The sequence below is a fragment of the Rhinopithecus roxellana genome, chromosome 13, assembly GCF_007565055.1.
Source record: "Rhinopithecus roxellana isolate Shanxi Qingling chromosome 13, ASM756505v1, whole genome shotgun sequence".
In the NCBI taxonomy this organism is placed as follows: domain Eukaryota; kingdom Metazoa; phylum Chordata; class Mammalia; order Primates; family Cercopithecidae; genus Rhinopithecus; species Rhinopithecus roxellana.
Genome location: NC_044561.1, coordinates 28947186 through 28968137, shown reverse-complemented (window position 1 = coordinate 28968137; position 20952 = coordinate 28947186). Strand labels below are relative to the sequence as shown.

The 20952-nt window shown below is 47.6% G+C and overlaps 1 protein-coding gene across 6 annotated transcripts in view; it reads right to left on the bottom strand.

The window, feature by feature from the left end:
- Window positions 1-4089: 4089 nt before the first annotated feature.
- The window catches only part of LOC115892019 (aspartate-rich protein 1-like), a 33306-nt gene continuing 16443 nt past the window's right edge, over window positions 4090-20952 (bottom strand). The window contains exons 8-17 of one of the 6 annotated variants that reach the window (XM_030915011.1): window positions 19743-19849; window positions 18359-18380; window positions 16652-16671; window positions 15729-15770; window positions 13373-13567; window positions 12877-12898; window positions 12476-12574; window positions 9984-10078; window positions 9491-9512; window positions 4090-4869 (exon numbers count right to left, since the gene is read on the bottom strand). In XM_030915011.1, coding sequence (XP_030770871.1) covers window positions 16658-16671; window positions 18359-18380; window positions 19743-19849 — 143 coding nt within the window. In that variant the 3' untranslated portion in view covers window positions 4090-4869; window positions 9491-9512; window positions 9984-10078; ... (3 more) ...; window positions 15729-15770; window positions 16652-16657. Of the gene's footprint in view, window positions 4870-9490; window positions 9513-9983; window positions 10079-12475; window positions 12575-12876; window positions 12899-13372; window positions 13568-15728; window positions 15771-16383; window positions 16433-16651; window positions 16672-18358; window positions 18381-19742; window positions 19850-20952 lie in introns of those variants that run through there. The other 5 variants (XM_030915010.1, XM_030915012.1, XM_030915014.1 and 2 more) reach the window with 5 other exon arrangements.

The following is a 20952-nucleotide window of genomic DNA, read 5'->3' as shown; positions in this document are numbered from 1 at the left end:
CAAAGCCTGACCCCGATGGGGACTCCTTGCCTGGAAGTACCTGCAGGACTCTCAGACCCGGGTCCCAGCCTGGCACCCACTAGTCTTAACCCTCCCCCGATGGGGGCACTGCTGGAGTTGCACAGGGTCAGCTTTCCTCGTGGAAGCCCTCACCACGGCCACTGCAGGGGTGGGCATCAGGATGCAAGGCCCTCACAAATCAGGAACTCTCACTTTGCAGAAGGGGAAACTGAGGCCGCAGAAGTGCACATGTCAGCTCCATCAGCTCCGGGGACAGGGACAGGGAAGAGCTGCGGTTGGCCTAACTAAAGCCCTGTGACTTTCTCAATCACTAGTGCTGCTGAGCTGGCACTATTCTTTATTGTCCGGTTCCTTTCAGAGTTGGTATTTGGAATAAAGTACAAGGCCTTCCCTTTATTTCTGTGAAATTACATCTTGATCTAGTTATCCCAATCCATCGCATTTGGTGCAGGTGTGCAAAGTACTCATGAACTCTGCCAGCTCTGCGATATGAGCTGAGTGACTTGGGCGGGTGGCCTCACCTCTCTGGCCTCTATCCCCATTTGTACAATGGGGATCACAACAGGACCTGCCTATGAGACCACTGAGATGGAGGTGCCGCCCCTGAAATGATTATTATGTGGGGTATAAAGTTCACCAGTGATGAACAGGCCATTGTGACCCAGAAGGTTGTAAATGAACCCAGATGCTCAGTGCCTTATCTGGGGACTTCCCCCCACACAGAGAAAGGACTGGGGTCACACAGGGGGAGGGGCTGCACTGTGTCCCCCCACAAGCCCTCCCCAGGGCCTTTCCCTCAGAGGCACCTGCACCCTGTGTGGGCTTGGGTTTCCTAGGGATCAGTCCTAGGAGGTGACCCTGGCTGAGGTCCAGTGACCCAGGGACCCCAAGGAAGGCCCCTACAACATCAGCTGGAGCCCACCACCTGGAGCTCGGGGAGGTGGCCCCCGCCCAGTGGGGGAAAGGGCATGGAGGCGGCACATACGCGGTGGGGGGGGAGGGGGATAGGGAGAAAGGAGCAGCCTGGGTGCCCTGTGGAGACAGCAGCCGCCATCCTCTGTGGCCCCTGCCTCCATTCCTGCCATACCCAGAGGACTGGGGAGAGGTCAGTGAGATGCTGGCCTTGGTGCCAAATTTAAGAGGGACCAGAAATCCCTGGAATCAAGATAAATGATATTTTAATATGACATTTAAAAACAAAAATTAGGCCAGGCACAGGCTAATTATGCACTCATGCCTGTAATCCCAGCACTTTGGGAGGCCGAGGCAGGTGGATCACTTGAGGTCAGGAGTTCGAGATCAACCTGGCCAACATGGCGAAATGCCATCTCTACAAATAAGAAAATTAGCTTGGCATTGTGGTGTGCACCGGTAATCCCAGCTACTTGGGAGGCTGAGGTAGGAGAATCACTTGAACTTGGGAGGTGGAGGTTGCAGTTAGCTGAGTTCATGGCACTACACTCCAGCCTGGGTGACAAGAGTGAGACCCCACCAAAAAAAAAAAAAAAAAAGTTCATGATGGAAAAAGAAGTAACTTTAGTGAAAGCTAGTGTCTGCCCAGGCCCCTCTAGGGACTGATGTTCCTCCTCACCCCTCTGGCTTGTCTCCTCCACAGGCCTCCACGTCCCGTAAAATCTCTCGCCCGTTACCTGCCCCACAGGCTCTCGAAGCCTCCAGGGAGAGACCACTTCCTTCCCAGGCTTCCAGCTCCAGCTGGGAGGAGCCAAGTGGGGCCTGTTTATGGGGGAGCCTTGCCTCATTGTACGTCTCCCAGTACCTGTACCCCAGCTGTGCCATGTGGAGCCCCGCTTCCCACAGAGCCCCAGGTCCCTTCAAGACCCCGTCGCCTTTAGTTAGGGCACAGCTCTTTTTGGTGTGTGAGACACCGGCCTACACTCTAGGTCTTCCATCTCAGAGTCAAACCCAAGCTCTTCTCAAGGGCTGGTCTGACCAGGCGTGAGTCTCCAACTCCTTTGAAATATTTTGTGTGGGAACGGGGGGCTTTATTGGCTCCCCTGCTCTGGGGCGGTGGTAGGGAAGAGCAGAGGGTCCCCTCATGTGCCTGGGCCCCGCAGCAGTGAACTGCCGGACCTCCCAGGGCTGGCTGCTGCCTCTCAGGCCACTGTGCCCTGCTATGGCAGATGTCCCCTGAGATGCCAGCAACCAAAGGCTGGCCCTTCCTGGGTCCTCTGCATCTGCCCTCTCAGCCCCTGACATGGCTTCACCCACAGCCTCCTGCTGGCTTCTCAGGCTCCTGGCCAGGCAGGTTTGGGGGGTGACGGGGAACTTGCAAGTTCTCTTTTCAAACCCACCCAGTTGCTCTGCAAAATCCTTCCTGAGCTCTGAGGCCAACCAGCATGGGAGGGGGTGTGGCCAGTCCACCCTCAGTGCCCTTTCCTGTCGTGCAGCGGCCCGCGGTGTCATCAAGGGTCTGATCTGCTCACTGGTGTAGAAGCTGCAAAGGAGCAGCTCCAGGAGCTCATCCTGGCCTCTGCCTGCAGGAGCATGCAGGAGAGGGTCTGGCACCTCCTCCCCATGAGGAAGGCAAGAACAGGAGAAGCACTGATGACGATCCTGACACCCAGCAGTCACTGAGAGCCTCCTGTGTGCCAGGCATTGTCTCCAAACCTCACATTTAGACAACCCTCCAGGGAGGCGATGTCTGCCTTCACAGGTGAGGAAACGGAGGCGCAGTGTCTTGTCTCTCACCCCAGGTCACACAGAATCATAGTCTACATCCTGGCCTCAAAACTGGGGGAGCACAAAGACTCAGAGCTTGTGGTGGTTGGGGGGTGTTCCCACACTGGGCCCCTCATTGTGAGGATGGGCCGGTCACCGACCCCCAGAGTCCCTGCCGTGGCTGTGGTCATGTCCCCTTGCTGGGGGGGCCTCTTGCCTTCCCTAGGTCCTGGCTTCTCTTTCTTCTGAGTCTCATTAGAGGCTCGGGTATTTCTCCAAGTGTGGCCCCTGAACCAGACCCCGGGTGGTCTGTGGAAATGCATGTTCCCAGGCCCCGTCCCAGCCCCATCATTCTTAGGTTTGCACAGAGGTCCCTTTCTGTGTGATCAGGAGAGTGGCTTTCCAGGAGAGAGCTTGCTCTCTGAAACTGCTGCCTCCCCAGCCTCCCCCAATCCTCCTGTGTCCACTGTGACCACCATCCTTGCCGTCATTTTCTGCGTCATCCCCAAAGGTCACAGCAGGGGAACTTGGGCCCCAAGTTGAGAATTACCTGGCTCAAAAGAGTGCTGAGGTGGGAAACCCAGCTCTTGCCTCAGCGTCTTGCTGCATGAATGCGTCAGGGAATCCCTGCAGCAGGGGGACGGGGTGGCACCTCCCCTGAGACTGCAGGCACAAGGGTCAAAAGAGGGCTAGAAGGCCGGGCGCGGTGGCTCAAGCCTGTAATCCCAGCACTTTGGGAGGCCGAGACGGGCGGATCACAAGGTCAGGAGATCGAGACCATCCTGGCTAACCCGGTGAAACCCCGTCTCTACTAAAAAAATATAAAAAACTAGCCGGGCGAGGTGGTGGGCGCTTGTAGTCCCAGCTACTCGGGAGGCTGAGGCAGGAGAATGGCGTAAACCCGGGAGGCGGAGCTTGCAGTGAGCTGAGGTCCGGCCACTGCACTCCAGCCTGGGCGACAGAGCCAGACTCCGTCTCAAAAAAAAAAAAAAAAAAAAAAAAAAAAAAAAAAAAAAAAAAAGAGGGCTAGGGTGCGAGGGGGTGAGAAGAGACCCTTTCAGCCTGTTAGGAATGCCCTGTGTTGGTGGCCTGCCGAGAAGTATGTGTCCCTGGACACACAAGCCATCGGCCTGCTCCTGAAGGCGCTACACTCACCCATGGGCAGGGTGTGCCTGAAGGCCACCAAGACCTTCACCTCGCTGCCAGAGGCCCCCGAGGGCTGGAAGGTCCTGCAGGCCCAATGCACACCTTCTGTGTCCTGGAGGACTCTGACAGCAAGGCTTACGAGGGTGAGGCCTTACGGCAGGCGACCCACATCACCATCGATGGCATTGAGTGGAAACCCTGAGCCCCTCGAGTCAGATCTGATCAGCCACCTCTGCACCTGAATCAATGCGCTCAGTCTCTTTATTTCAAGTCGGAATGGCACTTTCCGTTCCTGGAGCAGTCACGTCTCTTCTCACTCTCTTGCCAAAGGCAAAATTCCAGGCCCAGAAGCACCAGGTCCCGGATGGTACAGGCCGAACCCAGCGCTGGGGGGTGTATGGGAGGTGCACTTGGAGTTTTGCTCTCTGCTGGGGCCAAGAGTTCCCCTCAGAATGTAGAGAGTAGGATTGAGACCTCCAGGGACAAAGCTGGGGGCAGGAACTTGGGCTGGGGGAAGGAAGGAACCCAGCTGTACCAGGCACCACCCAGGTTTCAGAAGCTCCAGTGATTGACCCATGGGGTGTGGCTGGGTGTGGCTCTCCTCAGGCAGGTTTGCCTGCTCCCATTCTGGGTGGCAGGAAGGAAGGTAAAATGTGAAACCAGATGCACTTTCTTTTGACTGAGGATGAACTCTGTCCTAACAGGCTCCCCCAGGGATGAGAGCTTGGGACAGAGAGAGGTTCTGGTTTCCTCCTTAAGATCTTCCCAGCAAACAGCTACCTTCTCCCAAGTCACCCAAGCACGCCGCCAGGCTGGCCTGAAGCCCAGCCACCTCGAAGGCCCATTCCTGGTGCTGTCCAGGAGGGGAGCCTAGGAATCACAGGAAAGTCTCCATCACTTCTTTACGCCAAGCCAAGCAAAATGCCTGACCGCAGAGCTTGAGTCTCCCTCAGATGTTCCTGCAGCACGTGCTGGCCTTCCCTTTGAGTCAGCACCCTGGTCAGCTCCTAGAAGGGCTTCACCCTGGATGAAGAAGAGACAACCCCTTTTCAGTGAGTGCAGGCTCCCAGCTTTGTGCACTGTGACGTCATCCCACTAAGCAGCCTCCACACCAGCATCTCCTGGGCTCCCACCTCTACAGTCCAGGCTGAGGAGAAATTAGAGATGCGGGAACTCATTAGCCAGGGACAGAGGTGCCTCTGTTACAAGGGGAGGGCCAGGAACACAGCCTGTGTTGGGTCCTAGAAGTCCTGAGCACCACACTCTTGCCTCCATACTCCAAGGCCCATTTACCACACCATTTCAGCTTCTGGGATTTAAGAAGCTGCTGCTGGGAGAGGTATGGGAGCCAACTTGGAAGAGGCAACTGGTAGTTCAACTGTAGCCCAAAGGCACAAACTGCCACCCCAGACAGCCAAGGCTGGACAAGGGCAGTGGGACAGCCAGTGGCTATAAGCCCACACTATGGAGGAAGCCTGCTGTGTTGAGACCCCAGCTCTACACCGACTGTTTATCTATGGAGCCTGGGGCAAGTTGATTAACTGCTCAGTGCCTCAGTTTTCCTAGCTCTACAGTGGGGATAGTAGTTGTGCCTATCATAAATGGGTATGATTTTGGCAGTGCCAGGTACATCATACTGAAAACAAGTGCTTTGTACATTGTGGGTACCCAAGAAGCTAATTTACAGTCCCTCAGAGGAGACACACCAGCAGGCATCTGAGGGGGCCTGGAGTCCTGCATCCTGCAGGTTCCTGGGGTCCTATGCCCAGGAGAAGCTGCTCCCTCACCCCCACAGCAGTCTATAGAGCACCCCCTGACCAGAGGCACATCTGTTTGTGCAGGTGTCAGGAGGGAGCCCTGGGCCTCTCTGGGCTCTGACCTTCCCTGGAAGGACTGTAGAGGGCCCAGAGCACCACCTTCTCCCAGCCAGGCCCTTCCTTCACTTTCCCAAACTCACAGCCTCCTCACCACTCTCTGCCTCAGAATCAGGACTAATATCATGTCCTTCATCCCTGTTTGCATCAGGGTCTACAAGAAGCTCAGCTCACCTCCCCCTCAAGGCCCTGAATACTCCTTTTCTGATCCCGTCTGCTGAAACCTTTTTTCCAAGCCCTCTGGAGGCCCCAGGGCCTCGCCCTCTCCCTGGAACATTCTTTCCTTTCTTAGACTGAAACCTAGCTCTTCTGAGACCTGCTTCCCCACGCTAGGTATCCTCCTACGTGGGGCTGCTTTCCTCCCTCTCTGCCGCTCATGCCCTCACTGGAGTGGGACAAGTCCTTATAGACCATCTCCTGTGCCTGTTCTGAGGAGCCCTCTGGTACTGAATCCCTGCACAGGCTCTGTGGTCCTGGCCCTCTCCCCTCCCCAGTACCACACCACCAGATTGCTCTTGTAGGGTACCACGTGGTCTCCATGTGGCTGAGCCCAACCGCCAATCCTTAGACTTCATCTTTCTTCGGTCATGAGCATTTCCCCAGTGGAGCCTCACCACCTCCCCCTCCCTGAAACACTTTCAGGAAACGAGGCCACTTCTCTGCAATTCCGGTTGTTCAGTAATGTGCTCTTGTGCTCTTTAAGAAACTGATCCACGTCATGGTGTGTTTAAGCCTTTAGGGAAGTGGGAGGACACTGGGGGCTGCTGTGTGAGCCCCTCTATGCCATACCAAGTCAGATCAGTGAGGGAAACTGGACCGCTAAGCTGCAGGGCTACCTCCCCCTCCAGGATGCTTTTCACATCTTCCAAGATCCCCTCATTGGAGACCTTCCATGGCCCGGACTCATCTTAGGCCTCCCTGTTCTCTCCATGTGCTACTGGGGTGCCTTCCGATCAGAAAATGAGCAGTGCTGTCACTGAACTGACTGCCCACAGGGACTCGTGGTCTTTGGTGCATTCCAGGCTCCACCACAGTCTCTGCATCCACAGGCAACTGTGGTCCTGGCTGCTCTCTGCCATCAGGTTTCCCTTCCATTTTTACTTATTGCCTAAAGAACTTCATATAAAATTCTATTTAACAGCAGTTTATCTCAGACTCCCATATAGAGCACATCAACTATTTTAATTTTTTTTCTTCTTTCCCATCACTGTCTAAAAGCACATTTTAGACCAGTGTGGTTGACTGTATCTAATTTTTAACCTATTAGATGGGCAATGTTTTTTTTTGAGACAGAGAATTGCTCTGGGTGATTCTCTTTGATTCTCTCTGTTCTCATTCCATGAGAACAACCACATGCTCTACGGAAGCATAATCCTTCAATTGCACTCATATAACCTGTAACTTTTCAGTCCCTGAACCAAGAGCCTCTCCATCCGAGTTTAAGCAAGACCAATTTCTGAGCCATGGAGCAATGGGTAACACCAGCGCTTACTAAGCTCACATGCCCAGCTGTGGAAGCACATTTCATTTTATGGTAAGTCTACTTTGCCACTACAGGCAGTGTAGCATGTTAGTTCATAGACTAGCCTTTGGTGTTAAAGAGATCCAACTCATGGTGTGTCTCATGAGTAATTTACTTAGCTGAGACTCACATTCCTCATCTGTATAATGACTATAACAAAACTAATTCTGTCTCAAAGTGATTGTGACACTTCAAGGAGGCAAGACAGAGAAGTGTCCATATAATATCTGGTACTCAATTTATATCTGTTATTATTTGCATTCTTATAACTTAAGCACCTGCTTATTAACTACAGCCATATGTGGCAGAATGACATTTTGGTCAATGACATACCACATGTATGACAGTGGTCCCGTAAGATTATAACAAAGCTGAAAATTTCCTTTTGCCTAGTAAAGTCGTAGCTGTTAGAATGTTGGAGCAATGCATTACTTACGTGTCTGTGGTGAGGCGGTGTAAACAAACCTACTGCGCTGCATCATTAGAGTCAAACAACATTTCTTTTTGGTAAACATTTTAAGCAATATGTTATACAAATGAAAGACTAAACAAAGTGATGGTTTTTAGAAAGAGATAAAACAAAGAGTCGACGAGGATTTGGAGAAATGGCTACTCACGTATGCTGTGAAAGGAGCATGAATTGGTGTCATCATTTTGGAAAAAGTTTTGCATTATCTATGACAATGAAAGCTATACCCCCTTCTAACAGTGTACTCGGCAGAAGTGAGTGCTTGTGTTATTCCAAAACCACTGAAAAAATACTCAAAGCAACATTACTTGAGACAGCCACAATTATATTAAAAATAACTCTGGCCAGGCACGGTGGCTCATGCCTATAATCTGATCACTTTGGGAGGCCGAGGCAGGCAGATTGCCTGAGGTCAGGAGTTCATGACCAGCCTGGCCAACATGGTGAAACCCTGTCTCTATCAAAAATATAAAAAATTGGCCAGGCATGTTAGTGGATGCCTGTAGTCCCAACTGCTCGGGAGGCTGAGGCAGGAGAATGGTGTGATCCTGGGAGGCGGAGCTTCCAGTGAGCTGAGATCGCACCACTGCACTCCAGCCTGGGCGACAGAGCAAGACTCCGGCTCAAAAAAAAAAAGGTCTAGAACTTTAGTGATGAATATCATCTCAAAAGCCAAAACCAAAGCCAAATTTTTGAAGACAGGAAATAGTGTGATACTGTCTTTTGTGGGAAGGAACTCTTGGCTTCCCCAAAAATTAGAGAACTGGGGAGAAAGAAACCTCATCTCAGAATCTGTGATTGGGTTGGGAAATGGAGGCTGGAAATGTGCTCAAGGTCAAACATTCCTCCTCCCTTCAAAGCAGACTGGAGTTTTATCAGTGAGCCCAGCGTGAATATTCACCCCCCCATCCACCCCAGGAGATCCTTTTAAAACAGGAGTGCACAGTGAGGACAGAAACATGAACGTGCACTAACAAGTCCTAAAAGTTCAGAGGGTGATTCTCGATTTCCCCTTGGCACACAGCAGAAGAACTGTTTCTCTAGGTTCCAGGATATGCCTGTGAGAGAGCTGTGTCCCCCAGATTCCCTTCATCACAGATGACACCCAGTGCTTAAGCCTACACCCCTTGTGCACAATCCCAAGGAGTGCTGACTAATCCAAACCAAAGGTTCTGATGTTCCACAGGCAGAAAAGAGCAGGTGGACTGCAAAGAGAATCTCTCATGAAAGCGGCACCCCCATAGCCCATAGAGACAGTTCTTACCATGATACCAAGAAACTCTGAAAACAACAAGCCAGACCTCACACGTATTTCCATTTTCTTTCTGATTTCATACCCACCCCCCTTCAGCCCCTCCTCCCAATCAGCAGGGATAACCTGGAGGCTCCTGGGAACCTTTTCCCATTGGGTTTTTCCTGGCACACAGCTCCCTAACTGGATGAGTCTCCTCGTCACTAATACTCTCCAGCGTCTAGTCTTTAGAAAGAAAAACACCAGAATAAGTCATTAGAGAGAGTGACTCGCCCACTCCTCCTACTTTAGCTGAAGCTGAAGGATGGGCTATTCTCCCACCCCACGCTGCTTCATACATGATCCCCTAATCTTTCTTCTGGGTGGAAAAACCTTCCTACACCTTCTCGGGCCAGAGTTCTATACCAGCAAAATCACTTTCACGAGAACCCCAATCCCGTTTCCCAGTAGGAACCCAGAATCAAGTTCCTATACACTGACGCTAGCAAGTTTTTCCCTCAGGAAGTGAGTTATTTCATGGTATATACCGTTTTCTCTCCAAGCTGTTCCCTGCAATTATATAAAAGAAAACATTATGAGAATCAGATTGTGCTGTGCACTTCACACAGATCTGTTATTCTCTGGACAACAAGAAAAACCCAGAAGGTGGTACAGTGATTGAGCCATAGATCAAAATCCCCAAAGACTAGCACAGAGGATAGCTATAGAAAAATAATACCCTTATTCACAGAATTTACCTTTAATTTTATATGCAAATGCACATGCTTAATCCAAGGAGGAAAACTGGTGCTGTGGAAAATGCCTCAGCATTCCAGTTGATAATGGAGGCTGTCACTGAAAAGCACTCTAGTGTACCACATACAAGGTGGGAAGACACTCCTACTGAATTCCAGCTCCACAAAGAGAACAGGGTACAGTGTACATAATGCACATTGCCAGATTTTCATATCAAAATTAATTGAGAAGTGAAGGAATCAGGAAAGCAACATTGCTACAGGAGACCAAAAAAGGGGATCTTACATGGACATCATCATCACAATCAGCAGCATCATCATCTTCATCTTCATACGCATCTCCTAGTGCGTATCTTGCATACAGGTAGTCCCCAGGCCAAGCTGGAAGGACACAGAGGAAAGATCAGTTCACTGGTGGTTGGTGACTGTGAGTCACTCAGGGAGCTTTGCTGGATGTGGTGTATGGAGGTTGATTAACAAGCATGGACTGAGTTGATGCTGGGCTATTCCCCTGAGTGGTACAGGGCAGAGAAGGGGAGCAGGAAAGACATGAGACATGGAGATCTTTGCCTTACACTCTAGAGGCATCAGACAGCAACAGAGAAGAGTCAACCCAAAATGAAACTAAAATGCACACTGAGGGTCAATGGAAGAGTGCCTTCCTCCCTCTCAAATGTTTTGAAACTCTTCGAAATGAACAGCATTTTCTTAACATATTCAAGACACTGTCAGTACACTAGGATCCAATTACGCTGGTACTACATTTAGCATCTGTTTAAAAAAATTGTTACTTGATTAAAAGCCTATTAATGAAATGGACTCAGTTTTACCCAAATTACTCTATTCTATTAAGCACACACTCTTTTTCATAGAAATTGTTTAAAAAATTAAATATTAATGTGCTACAATTAAAACTAGTCATCATTTCCTCTTTGCAAGTCTTTTTCTGGAACCAGGGTGTGTGCACAAAACCTATTGGGCTCCTGTAATCAGGGGCTTCAGCAGCTCCTGTGTCACTCTCCCTGAGGAGAGTCCCTAAAGATCAGGTGTCATTCAAACAGGCCAAGCTCATAGAGCCTGCTCTACCTACACCAATGAAGCTGAGAGACATGACTCTGAACACTTTCTGCCATGAGGATAAGTGTCCAGGTTCAAATATACACTGTTTACTGAAATGAGGAAATGTATACCAATAGAAATGGACAAATTCAGGAAAAAATGCCCATGCGGACAGGGGTGATTTTTTTGGTTAACTAGCTTACAAAAAAAAAAAATTTTATTTGATGCCACTTCATTGAGATATACAAAATAGTGGTATAAAAAAATCACAAATTTGGCCGGGTGCGGTGGCTCATGCCTGTTATTCCAGCACTTTGGGAGGCCGAGGTAGGCAGATCACGGGGTCAAGAGATGGAGATCATTCTAGCCAACATGGTAAATCCATGTCTCTACTAAAAATAAAAAAACTAGCTGGGGGTGATGGCACACGCCTGTAGTCCCAGCTACTAGGGAGGCTAAGGCAGGAGAATCAGTTGAACCTACAAGGCAGAGGTTGCAGTGAGTGGAGATCATGTTACTGCACCCTGTCTAATGACAGAGCAAGACTCCGCCCAAAAAATATTAAAAAATCACAAATTTTTATTAGTCATGTTAAATCTACCTTATGAGCTGTCAACATAAAGATTCTAGAAAGTAAAGAAGGGGCAAAGCAGTTGAGAGGAATCCTGTATTCATGGATAGGAAGACTAAACCTGACACAATACTACACACATGATCTACAGACTCACAACAACTGCTATGAAACTGGTAACAGCCATCTGTGCAGAAATGCAAAAGATAATCCTAAGATTTAAATAATTTACATATGCCTCAAATAACCATGGTGACTTTGAAAAGGAATAGTGTTAGAGGATGCACATTCATGAGATTGAAATCTACCAAAAAAAAAGAAAAAAGAAAAATTCATATAGCATGCTCCTAGCTTGGGGGCACCCATAAGTATCACAGATACAGAGAGCTCTGGCTAAAAAAAAAAGGTCTAGAACTTTAGTGATGAATATCATCTCAAAAGCCAAAACCAAAGCCAAATTTTTGAAGACAGGAAATAGTGTGATACTATCTTTTGCGGGAAGGAACTCTTGGCTTCCCCAAAAATTAGAGAACTAGGGAGAAAGAAACCTCATCTCAGAATCTGTGATTGGGTTGGGAAATGGAGGATGGAAATGTGCTCAAGGTCGAACATTCCTCCTCCCTTCAAAGGAGACTGGAGTTTTATCAGTGAGCCCAGCATGAATATTCACTCCGCCATCCACCCCAGGAGATCCCTTTAATCCAGGAGCGCACAGTGAGGACAGAAACATGAACGTGCACTAACAAGTCCTAAAAGTTCAGAGGGTGATTCTCGATTTCCCCTTGGCACACAGCAGAAGAACTGTTTCTCTAGGTTCCAGGAAATGCCTGTGAGAGAGCTGTGTCCCCCAGATTCCCTTCATCACAGATGACACCCAGTGCTTAAGCCAACACCCCTTGTGCACAATCCCAAGGAGTGCTGACTAATCCAAACCAAAGGTTCTGATGTTCCACAGGCAGAAAAGAGCAGGTGGACTGCAAAGAGAATCTCTCATGAACGCGGCACCCCCATAGCCCATAGAGACAGTTCTTACCATGATGCCAAGAAACTCTGAAAACAACAAGCCAGACCTCACACGTATTTCCATTTTCTTTCTGATTTCATACCCCCCCCCCCTTCAGCCCCTCCTCCCAATCAGCAGGGATAACCTGGAGGCTCCTGGGAACCTTTTCCCATTGGGTTTTTCCTGGCACGTAGCTCCCTAACTGGATGAGTCTTCTTGTCACTTATACTCTCCAGCGTCAAGTCTTTAGAAAGAAAAACACCAGGATAAGTCATTAGACAGAGTGACTCACCCACTCCTCCTACTTTAGCTGAAGCTGAATGATGGGCTATTCTCCCACCCCACGCTGCTTCATACATGATCCCCTAATCTTTCTTCTGGGTTGACAAACCTCCCTGCAGCTTCTCGGGCCAGAGTTCTATACTGGCAAAATCACTTTCATGAGAACCCCAAGCCTCTTTCCCAGCAGGAACCCAGAATCAGGTTTCTATACACTGAAGCCAGCAAGTTTTTCCCTCAGGAAGTGAGTTATTTCATGGTACATACCATTTTCTTTCCAAGCTGTTCCCTGCAATTATATAAAAGAAAACATCGTGAGAATCAGATTCTGCTGTGCACTTCACACAGATCTGTTATTCTCTGGACAACGATAAAAATCCAGAAGGTGGTACAGCGATTGAACCATAGATCAAAGTCCCCAAAGCCTAGCACAGAGGATAGCTATAGAAAAATAATACCTTAATTCACAGAATTTACCTTTAATTTTATATTCAAATGCACAATGCTTAATCCAAGGAGGAAAAGTGGTATTGTAGAAAATGCCTCAGTATTCCAGTTGATACTGGAGGCTGTCATTGAAAAGCACGCTAGCAGACCATGTATCAGTTGGGAACACACGCCCACTGAATTCCAGCCCCACAAAGAGAATAGTGTATACAGTGTACATAATGTGCATTGCCAGATTTTCATATCAAAATTAATTGAGAAGTAAAGCAATCAGGAAAACAACATTGCTGTAAAAGACAAAAAAGGGGAGTCTTACGTGGGCATCATTATTATCATCATCATCTTCTTTTTCTTCTTCATCTTTGCATTGTGGTGAGCCTCTTAAAACCAGGCCATCCTCAGGCCAAGCTGGAAGGACTCAGAGGACTCTGAGTCACTCAGGGAGCTTTGCTGGATGTGGTATATGGAGGTGGTTGACAAGCATGAACTGAGTTGATGCTGGGCTATTCCCCTGAGTGGGAGAGGGATGGCAGAGAAGGGGAGCAGGAAAGACACGAGACATGAAGGCGTTGGCCTCGTACTAGAGGCATCAGGCAGCAACACAAAACAGACAACCCCAAATGGATCCAAAATGCATACTGAGGGTCAGTGGAAGAGTGCCTTTCTCCCTCTCAAATGTTTTGAAACTCTTCAAAGCAAACAGCATTTTCTTAGCTTATCCAAGACCTCTTCAGTACACTAGGATCTAATTATACTGGTACTACATTTAGCATCTGTTTTAAAGGATTTATTACTTGATTAAAAGCCAATTTTATGGTGAAATGGACTCAATTACTCTATTCTATTAATCACACATTCTTTTTCATAGAGATCATTTAAAAATTCAATGTTAAAATGCCGCAATTAAAAAGACTCATGATTTCCTCTTTGTAAGTCTTCTTCTGGAACCACTTCTGCACACCCTTTTGGACCCCTGTGATCAGGCGCCCCAGCACCTCCTGTGTGACTCTCCCTGAGGAGATTCCCTAAAAATCAGGCTTCATTCAAACAGGCCAATCTCACACAGCCTGCTCTACCTACACCAGTGAAGCTGAGAGACATGACTCTGAACACTTTCTGCTATGAGGATAAGCTTCCAGGTTCAAATACACATTATCTACTGAAATGAGCAAATGTATACCAATAGAAATGAATGCATTCATGAAAAAATGTTCATGAGTACGGGGGTGGTTTTTGGTTAACTAGCTTACGTAAAAATTATTTTTTTGGCTGAGCACTCTGGCTCACACCTGTAATTCCAGCACTTTGGGAGGCTGAGGTGGGCGGATGACCTGATGTCAAGAGTTCACGACCAGCCTGGCCAGCATGGTGAAACCCTGTCTCTATCAAAAATACAAAAAATTGGCCGGGCGCGGTGGCTCAAGCCTGTAATCCCAGCACTTTGGGAGGCCGAGACGGGCGGATCACAAGGTCAGGAGATCGAGACCATCCTGGCTAACACAGTGAAACCCCGTCTCTACTAAAAATACAAAAAACTAGCCGGGCGAGGTGGCGGGCACCTGTAGTCCCAGCTACTCGGGAGGCTGAGGCAGGAGAATGGCGTGAACCCGGGAGGCGGAGCTTGCAGTGAGCTGAGATCTGGCCACTGCACTCCAGCCCGGGTGACAGAGCAAGACTCCGTCTCAAAAAAAAAAAAAAAAAAAAAAAAATTAGCCAAGCGTGGTGGTAGGCACCTGTAGTCCCAGCTACTCGGGAGGCTGAGGCAGAAGAATGGCATGAACCCAGAAGGCAGAGCTTGCAGTGAGCCGAGATCACACCACTGCACTCCAGCCTGGGCGAGAGAGCGAGATTTTGTCTCAGAGAAAAAAATAACAAAAGAAAAAGTCCAGAACTTAAGCGATGAATATCAACTTAGAGAACAAAACCACAGCCAAAGTTCTGAAGACAGGAAATAGTGTGATACTATCTTTTGTGGGAAGGAACTATTGGCTTCGCCCAAAATTAGAGAACTGGGGAGAAAGAAACCTCATCTCAGAATCTGTGACTGGGTTGGAACTGGAGGCTGGAAATATGCTCAAGGTCAAACATTCCTCCTCCCTTCAAAGGAGACTGGAGTTTTACCAGTGAGCCCAGCATGAATATTCACTCCACCATCCACCCCAGCAGATCCCTTTAAACCAGGAGCGCACAGTGAGGACAGAAACATGAATATGCACTAACAAGTCCTGAAAGTTCAGAGGGTGACTCTCGATTTCCCCTTGGCACACAGCAGAACTGTTTCTCTAGGTTCCAGGAAATGCCTGTGAGAGAGCTGTGTCCCCCAGATTCCCTTCATCACAGATGACACCCAGTGCTTAAGCCTACACCCTTGTGCACAATCCCTAGGAGTGCTGACTAATCCAAACCAAAGGCTCTGATGTTCCACAGGCGGAAAAGAGCAGGTGGACTGCAAAGAGAATCTCTCATGAACGCGGCACCCCCAAAGCCCATAGAGACAGTTCTTACCATGATGCCAAGAAGCTGAAAACAATAAGCCAGACCTCACACGTATTTCCATTTTCCTTCTGATTTCATACTCCCTCCTTCAGCCCCTCCTCCCAATCATCAGGGATAACCTGGGGGCTCCTGGGAACCTTTTCCCATTGGATTTTTCCTGGCATGTAGTTCCCTACCTGGATGAGTCTCTTCATCACTAATACTCTCCAGCGTTAAGTCTTTAGAAAGAAAAACACCAGGATAAGTCATTAGACAGAGTGACTCACCCACTCCTCCTACTTTAGCTGAAGCTGAATGATGGGCTATTCTCCCACCCCACGCTGCTTCATACATGATCCCCTAATCTTTCTTCTGGGTTGACAAACCCCCCTACAGCTTCTCGGGCCAGAGTTCTATACTGGCAAAATCACTTTCATGAGAACCCCAAGCCTCTTTCCCAGCAGGAACCCAGAATCAGGTTCACTGAACACTTTCTGCCATGAGGATAAGCTTCCAGGTTCAAATACACATTATCTACTGAAATGAGCAAATGTATACCAATAGAAATGAATGAATTCATGAAAAAATGTTCATGAGTACGGGGGTGGTTTTTGGTTAACTAGCTTACGTAAAAATTATTTTTTTGGCTGAGCACTCTGGCTCACACCTGTAATTCCAGCACTTTGGGAGGCTGAGGTGGGCGGATGACCTGATGTCAAGAGTTCACGACCAGCCTGGCCAACATGGTGAAACCCTGTCTCTACTAAAAATACAAAAAATTGGCCAGGCATGCTGGTGAGCACCTGTAATCCCAGCTACTCAGGAGGTTGAGACAGGAGAATCCCTTGAATCTGGGAGGCAGAGGTTGCAGTGAGCCAAGATCTCGCCATTGCACTCCAGCCTGGGCAGGAAGAGCGAAGCTCCATCTCAAAATATATATATATAGTATTCTGAATGAATAGACATCTCTCTCTCTCTCTCTCTCTCTCTCTATATATATATATATATATATATAGTATGAATGAATAGGCATCATATATATATATATATATACACACACACACTAAATATTGGTATAAGAAATCAAAAATTTTTATCAGTCATGTTAAATCTAACTTACCAGCTGTCAACATGAAGATCCTAGAAAATAAAGAAGGTACAAATAAGTGGAAAGGCATCCTGTATTCATGGGTAGGAAGACCAAACCTGACTAACACACAATACTACACACATGATCTACACACTCACAACAATTACTATCAAACTGGTAACAGCCATCTGTGCAGAAATGGAAAGGATAATCCTACTATTTTAATGAATTTTATGTGCCTCAAGTAACCATGATGATGTTTAAAAAGAAATAGTGTTAGAGAATACACATTCATGAGATTGAAATCCACACATACAGAAAAATGCAGAAATTCAGACAGCATGGTTCTAGCGAGGGGGCACCCATAAGTTAAGTTTCACAGATACAGAGAGCCCAGAATTGAATGCACACATATACAGTAAACTGATCTTCAACAAAGGTGTCAAAAATACACAATGGGGAAAGGACAGCCTTTTCCACAAACGATGGTAAAACTGCATGTTCTCATTCAAATAAAGACAGAATGCTGACAGTGTGCTCAAGGTTGTGCTTCTCTCTCCATTTCCAAGATACTGAAGCTTTTGCAGTGAGCCCAGAGTGCATTTTCATTCTGTCTTTCATGCCCAAGAGGAGCTCTTGATACCAGAGGTAAGCAGGAAAAACAGACGAATAAGTGTGCTGCCAAGAAACCTAACAGTTCATAAGGTGAGGGTTAATTTCTCCTATGCATCTGGGCACATCACAGAAGAATTTTGTCTCCAGCATTAAGTAACTGCCTATGACAGAACTCTGTCCTAAACCAAAGGTTTTGAAATTTTGCAGTGGCAGAGGCAGCAAAGAGCAAGTGTTCTAGAAAAATCATCTTTAAATTATAAAGAAGAGGTTATTGAAAACACAGGATACTCAAAAGCCCTTAAACATGACACTTCTCACCATGATGACATTAAACTCTGAAAATAACAAACTTCACTTATATTTGCCTTTTCTTTTTCTCTTTCTACACCCTCCCTAACCCTGCCAAGCAGCAGGTATAACATGAAGGTTCCTGGAAATGCTGTTTTATTAGACCCCACCTGAAATCTTCTTACCTACCTGGAAAGGCATCCTCTTCCCTGCTGAGAGTCTCCAGAATCCACTGTTTAGACCCACCAACATCAGGATAAGTCAGTGAGAGCTGCGCTCACTTCTCCTACTCCAGGTGAAGACACACTGGCTCACACAAAATTTCCTAGTTGGTCCTCTGGGTTCCCACACATTTCTACAGCCCCTCTGGCTCATAGCTATACACTTGCAAAATCATTTGCTCTCACCACACCCGCAATTTTTTTTTTTTTTTTTTTTTTTTTTTTTTGAGACAGAGTCTTGCTCTGTCGCCCAGGCTGGAGTGCAGTGGCCAGATCTCAGCTCACTGAAAGCTACACCTCCCGGGTTCACATCAATCTCCTGCCTCAGCCTCCCGAGTAGCTGGGACTACAGGTGCCCATCACCACGCCTGGCTAGTTTTTTGTATTTTTTTTTTTTAGTAGAGATGGGGTTTCACCGTGTTAGCCAGGATGGTCTCGATCTCCTGACCTCGTGATCTGCCCATCTCGGCCTCCCAAAGTGCTGGGATTACAGGCTTGAGCCACCGTGCCTGGCCAACCCCCAATATTTTTAACAGGAACCCAGATTAAGGTTTCTATATATTAAAGCCAGCAAGCTTGTTTCTCAGAAAGTGAGTTAGTTCAAGGTACATACCTTGGTCAGGCAATGGGAAAATCTGCAATGAGACAAAAGAAGATGCCGTGAGGATTAGATCAATTCTGCTGCACCCCTTACACAGATCTGTTAGTCTCCTGATGATTTCACAAAACTACTTGTGAAACAGTGGTGAGTCAAGGTCAAAGGCCAAACATTCTAGCATAGAGGACATGTGTGGAAAAGACAAAAGCTTTTCCCACAGAATTTCTCTGAAGGTGATTTAACTTGGTAAATGCACAAGGCCTAATCCAAGGAGAAAAATTGGTTTGGAGGAAAATCCCTCTGCAGTACAGTTGATGATGGATGCTGTCCTTCAAAAACATCCTAGTGTGTCATGTATCAGATGAAAAGAAACTCAGACCGAACTCCATCCTCACAAAGAGAATTGTGTATGTTGTACGTAATGTGCCTTGTCATATTTTTATATCAAAATTAATTGAGAAGGAAAGAAATCAGGTGAGGGAAATAATGTACACAGTAGCCCATTTCTAACACAAAGTGTCTTGTACCGGTTAGGTCAGCAAAGGACAGAAGAAATAGGATATGCCAGGCTCCTGCTTGGAAGGGCAATGCCTGCTTATTGGCCCCACCTCCTCCCCGCTTCGTTGCCCTCACTTCAACCAAAGAAGATTAAGATGAAAGTTTACTAGACTGCAAAATAGCTCGCTTTGTCTGCTCTTATCAGCCTGCCCAGCGACAGCTGACTAGGACGGCAATGCATTGTGGGCTGCAACAAAATGCAGTAAGACAACCCTAGAAAAATACCTAAAGCCTCTCCCCAAAAATCAATAGGCAACACCTGGAAAGATCGTGACCTCATAATACTCAGCCTATGAGGAACCAGGGGAGGGGCCTGCACACTAGGGGATAAATTCCTTGTGGAAACTGTGCTGGGTGTGTCTGCCCATAAGATACCGCATCTTGAAACACTGTCATTAGAAGTCTCACTTTCGGCCAGGCGGGATGGCTCATGCCTGTAATCCCAGCACTTTGGGAAGCTGAGGTGGGCAGATTACTGAGGTCAGGAGTTCGAGACCAGCCTGGCTAACATGCTGAAACACCATCTCTACTAAGAATACAAAAATTAGCCAGGCATGGGGACACATGCCTGTAATCCCAGCTACTCAGGAGGCTGAGGCAGGAGAATTCATTGAGCCCAGGAGATAGAGCCGAGATTGCGCCACTGCACTGCAGCCTGGCCAACTAAACTAGACTCTTTCTTAAAAAAAAAAAGAAAAAGAGAAAGAAAAAAAAGGAAAGAAAATCTCACTTTTTCTATTTTTCAGCTCCCTGAGTCCATTCTTTGGGTTTGGACTAGTGAGTTTGTTTCTCACATCAGAAAACCAACATTTCCTCAGAAGACAAAGAAAGGTGGTCTTACCTGGATGATATCAACATCCTCATCATCCTCATCATTATCATCATTTTCCCAATCACCAATTTCACTTGGCGGTAGGCGTATTAAATTCAGATTGTCCTCAGAAGAACCTGGAAGGCCACAGAGGAAAGATCAGTGCCCTGGGTGTTTGTGACTGTGAGTCACTCAGGGAGCTTTGCTGGATGTGGTATATGGAGGTGGTTGATTAACAAGCATGGACTGAGTTGATGCTGTACTATTCCCCTGAGTGGAAGAGGGATGGCAGAGAAGGGGAGAAAGAAAGACATGAGACATGGAGGCCTTGGCCTTGTGCTAGAGGCATCAGGGAGCAACACAAAACAGTCTACCCCAAATGGATCTAAAATGCACACTGAGGGTCAATGGAAGTGTGCCTTCCTCCCTCTCAAATGTTTTGAAAGTCTTCTAAACAAACAGCATTTTCTTAACGTATTCAAGACCATGGCAGTACACTAGGATCCAATTATGATGATACTATATTTAGCATCTGTTTTAAAGGATTAATTACTTAATTTATTGGTGAAATGGATTCAATTTCACCCAAATTACTCTACTCTACTGATCACACACTCTTTTTTTTTTTTTTTTTTTTTTGAGACAGAGTCTTGCTCTGTCCCCCAGGCTGAAATGCAGGAGCGTGATCTCAGCTCACCGCAAGCTCCGCTTGCTCAGTTCACACCATTCTCCTGCCTCAGCCTCCTGAGTAGCTGGAACTACAGGCACCCACCACCAGGCCTGGCTAATTTTTTTGTATTTTTAGTAGAGACACAGTTTCACCATGTTAGCCAGGATGGTCTCAATCTCCTGACCTCATCATCCACTCACCTCAGCCTCCCAAAGTGCTGGGATTACAGGCATGAGCCACCGCGCCCAGCTGATCACAATTTCTTTTTCATAGAGGTCGTTCAAAAATTAAATATTAAAATGCTACAAGTAAAAATAGTCAGCCAGGCACGGTGGCTCATGCCTGTAATCCCAGCACTTTGGGAGGCCGAGGAGGGCGGATCACAAGGTCAGGAGATTGAGACCATCCTGGTTAACATGGTGAAACCCCGTCTCTACTAAATATACAAAAAATTAGCCGGATGTGGTGGCGGGTGCCTGTGGTCCCAGCTACTCGGGAAGCTGAGGCAGGAGAATGGTGTGAACCCAGGAGGCGGAGCTTGCAGTGAGCCGAGATCGCACCACTGTACTC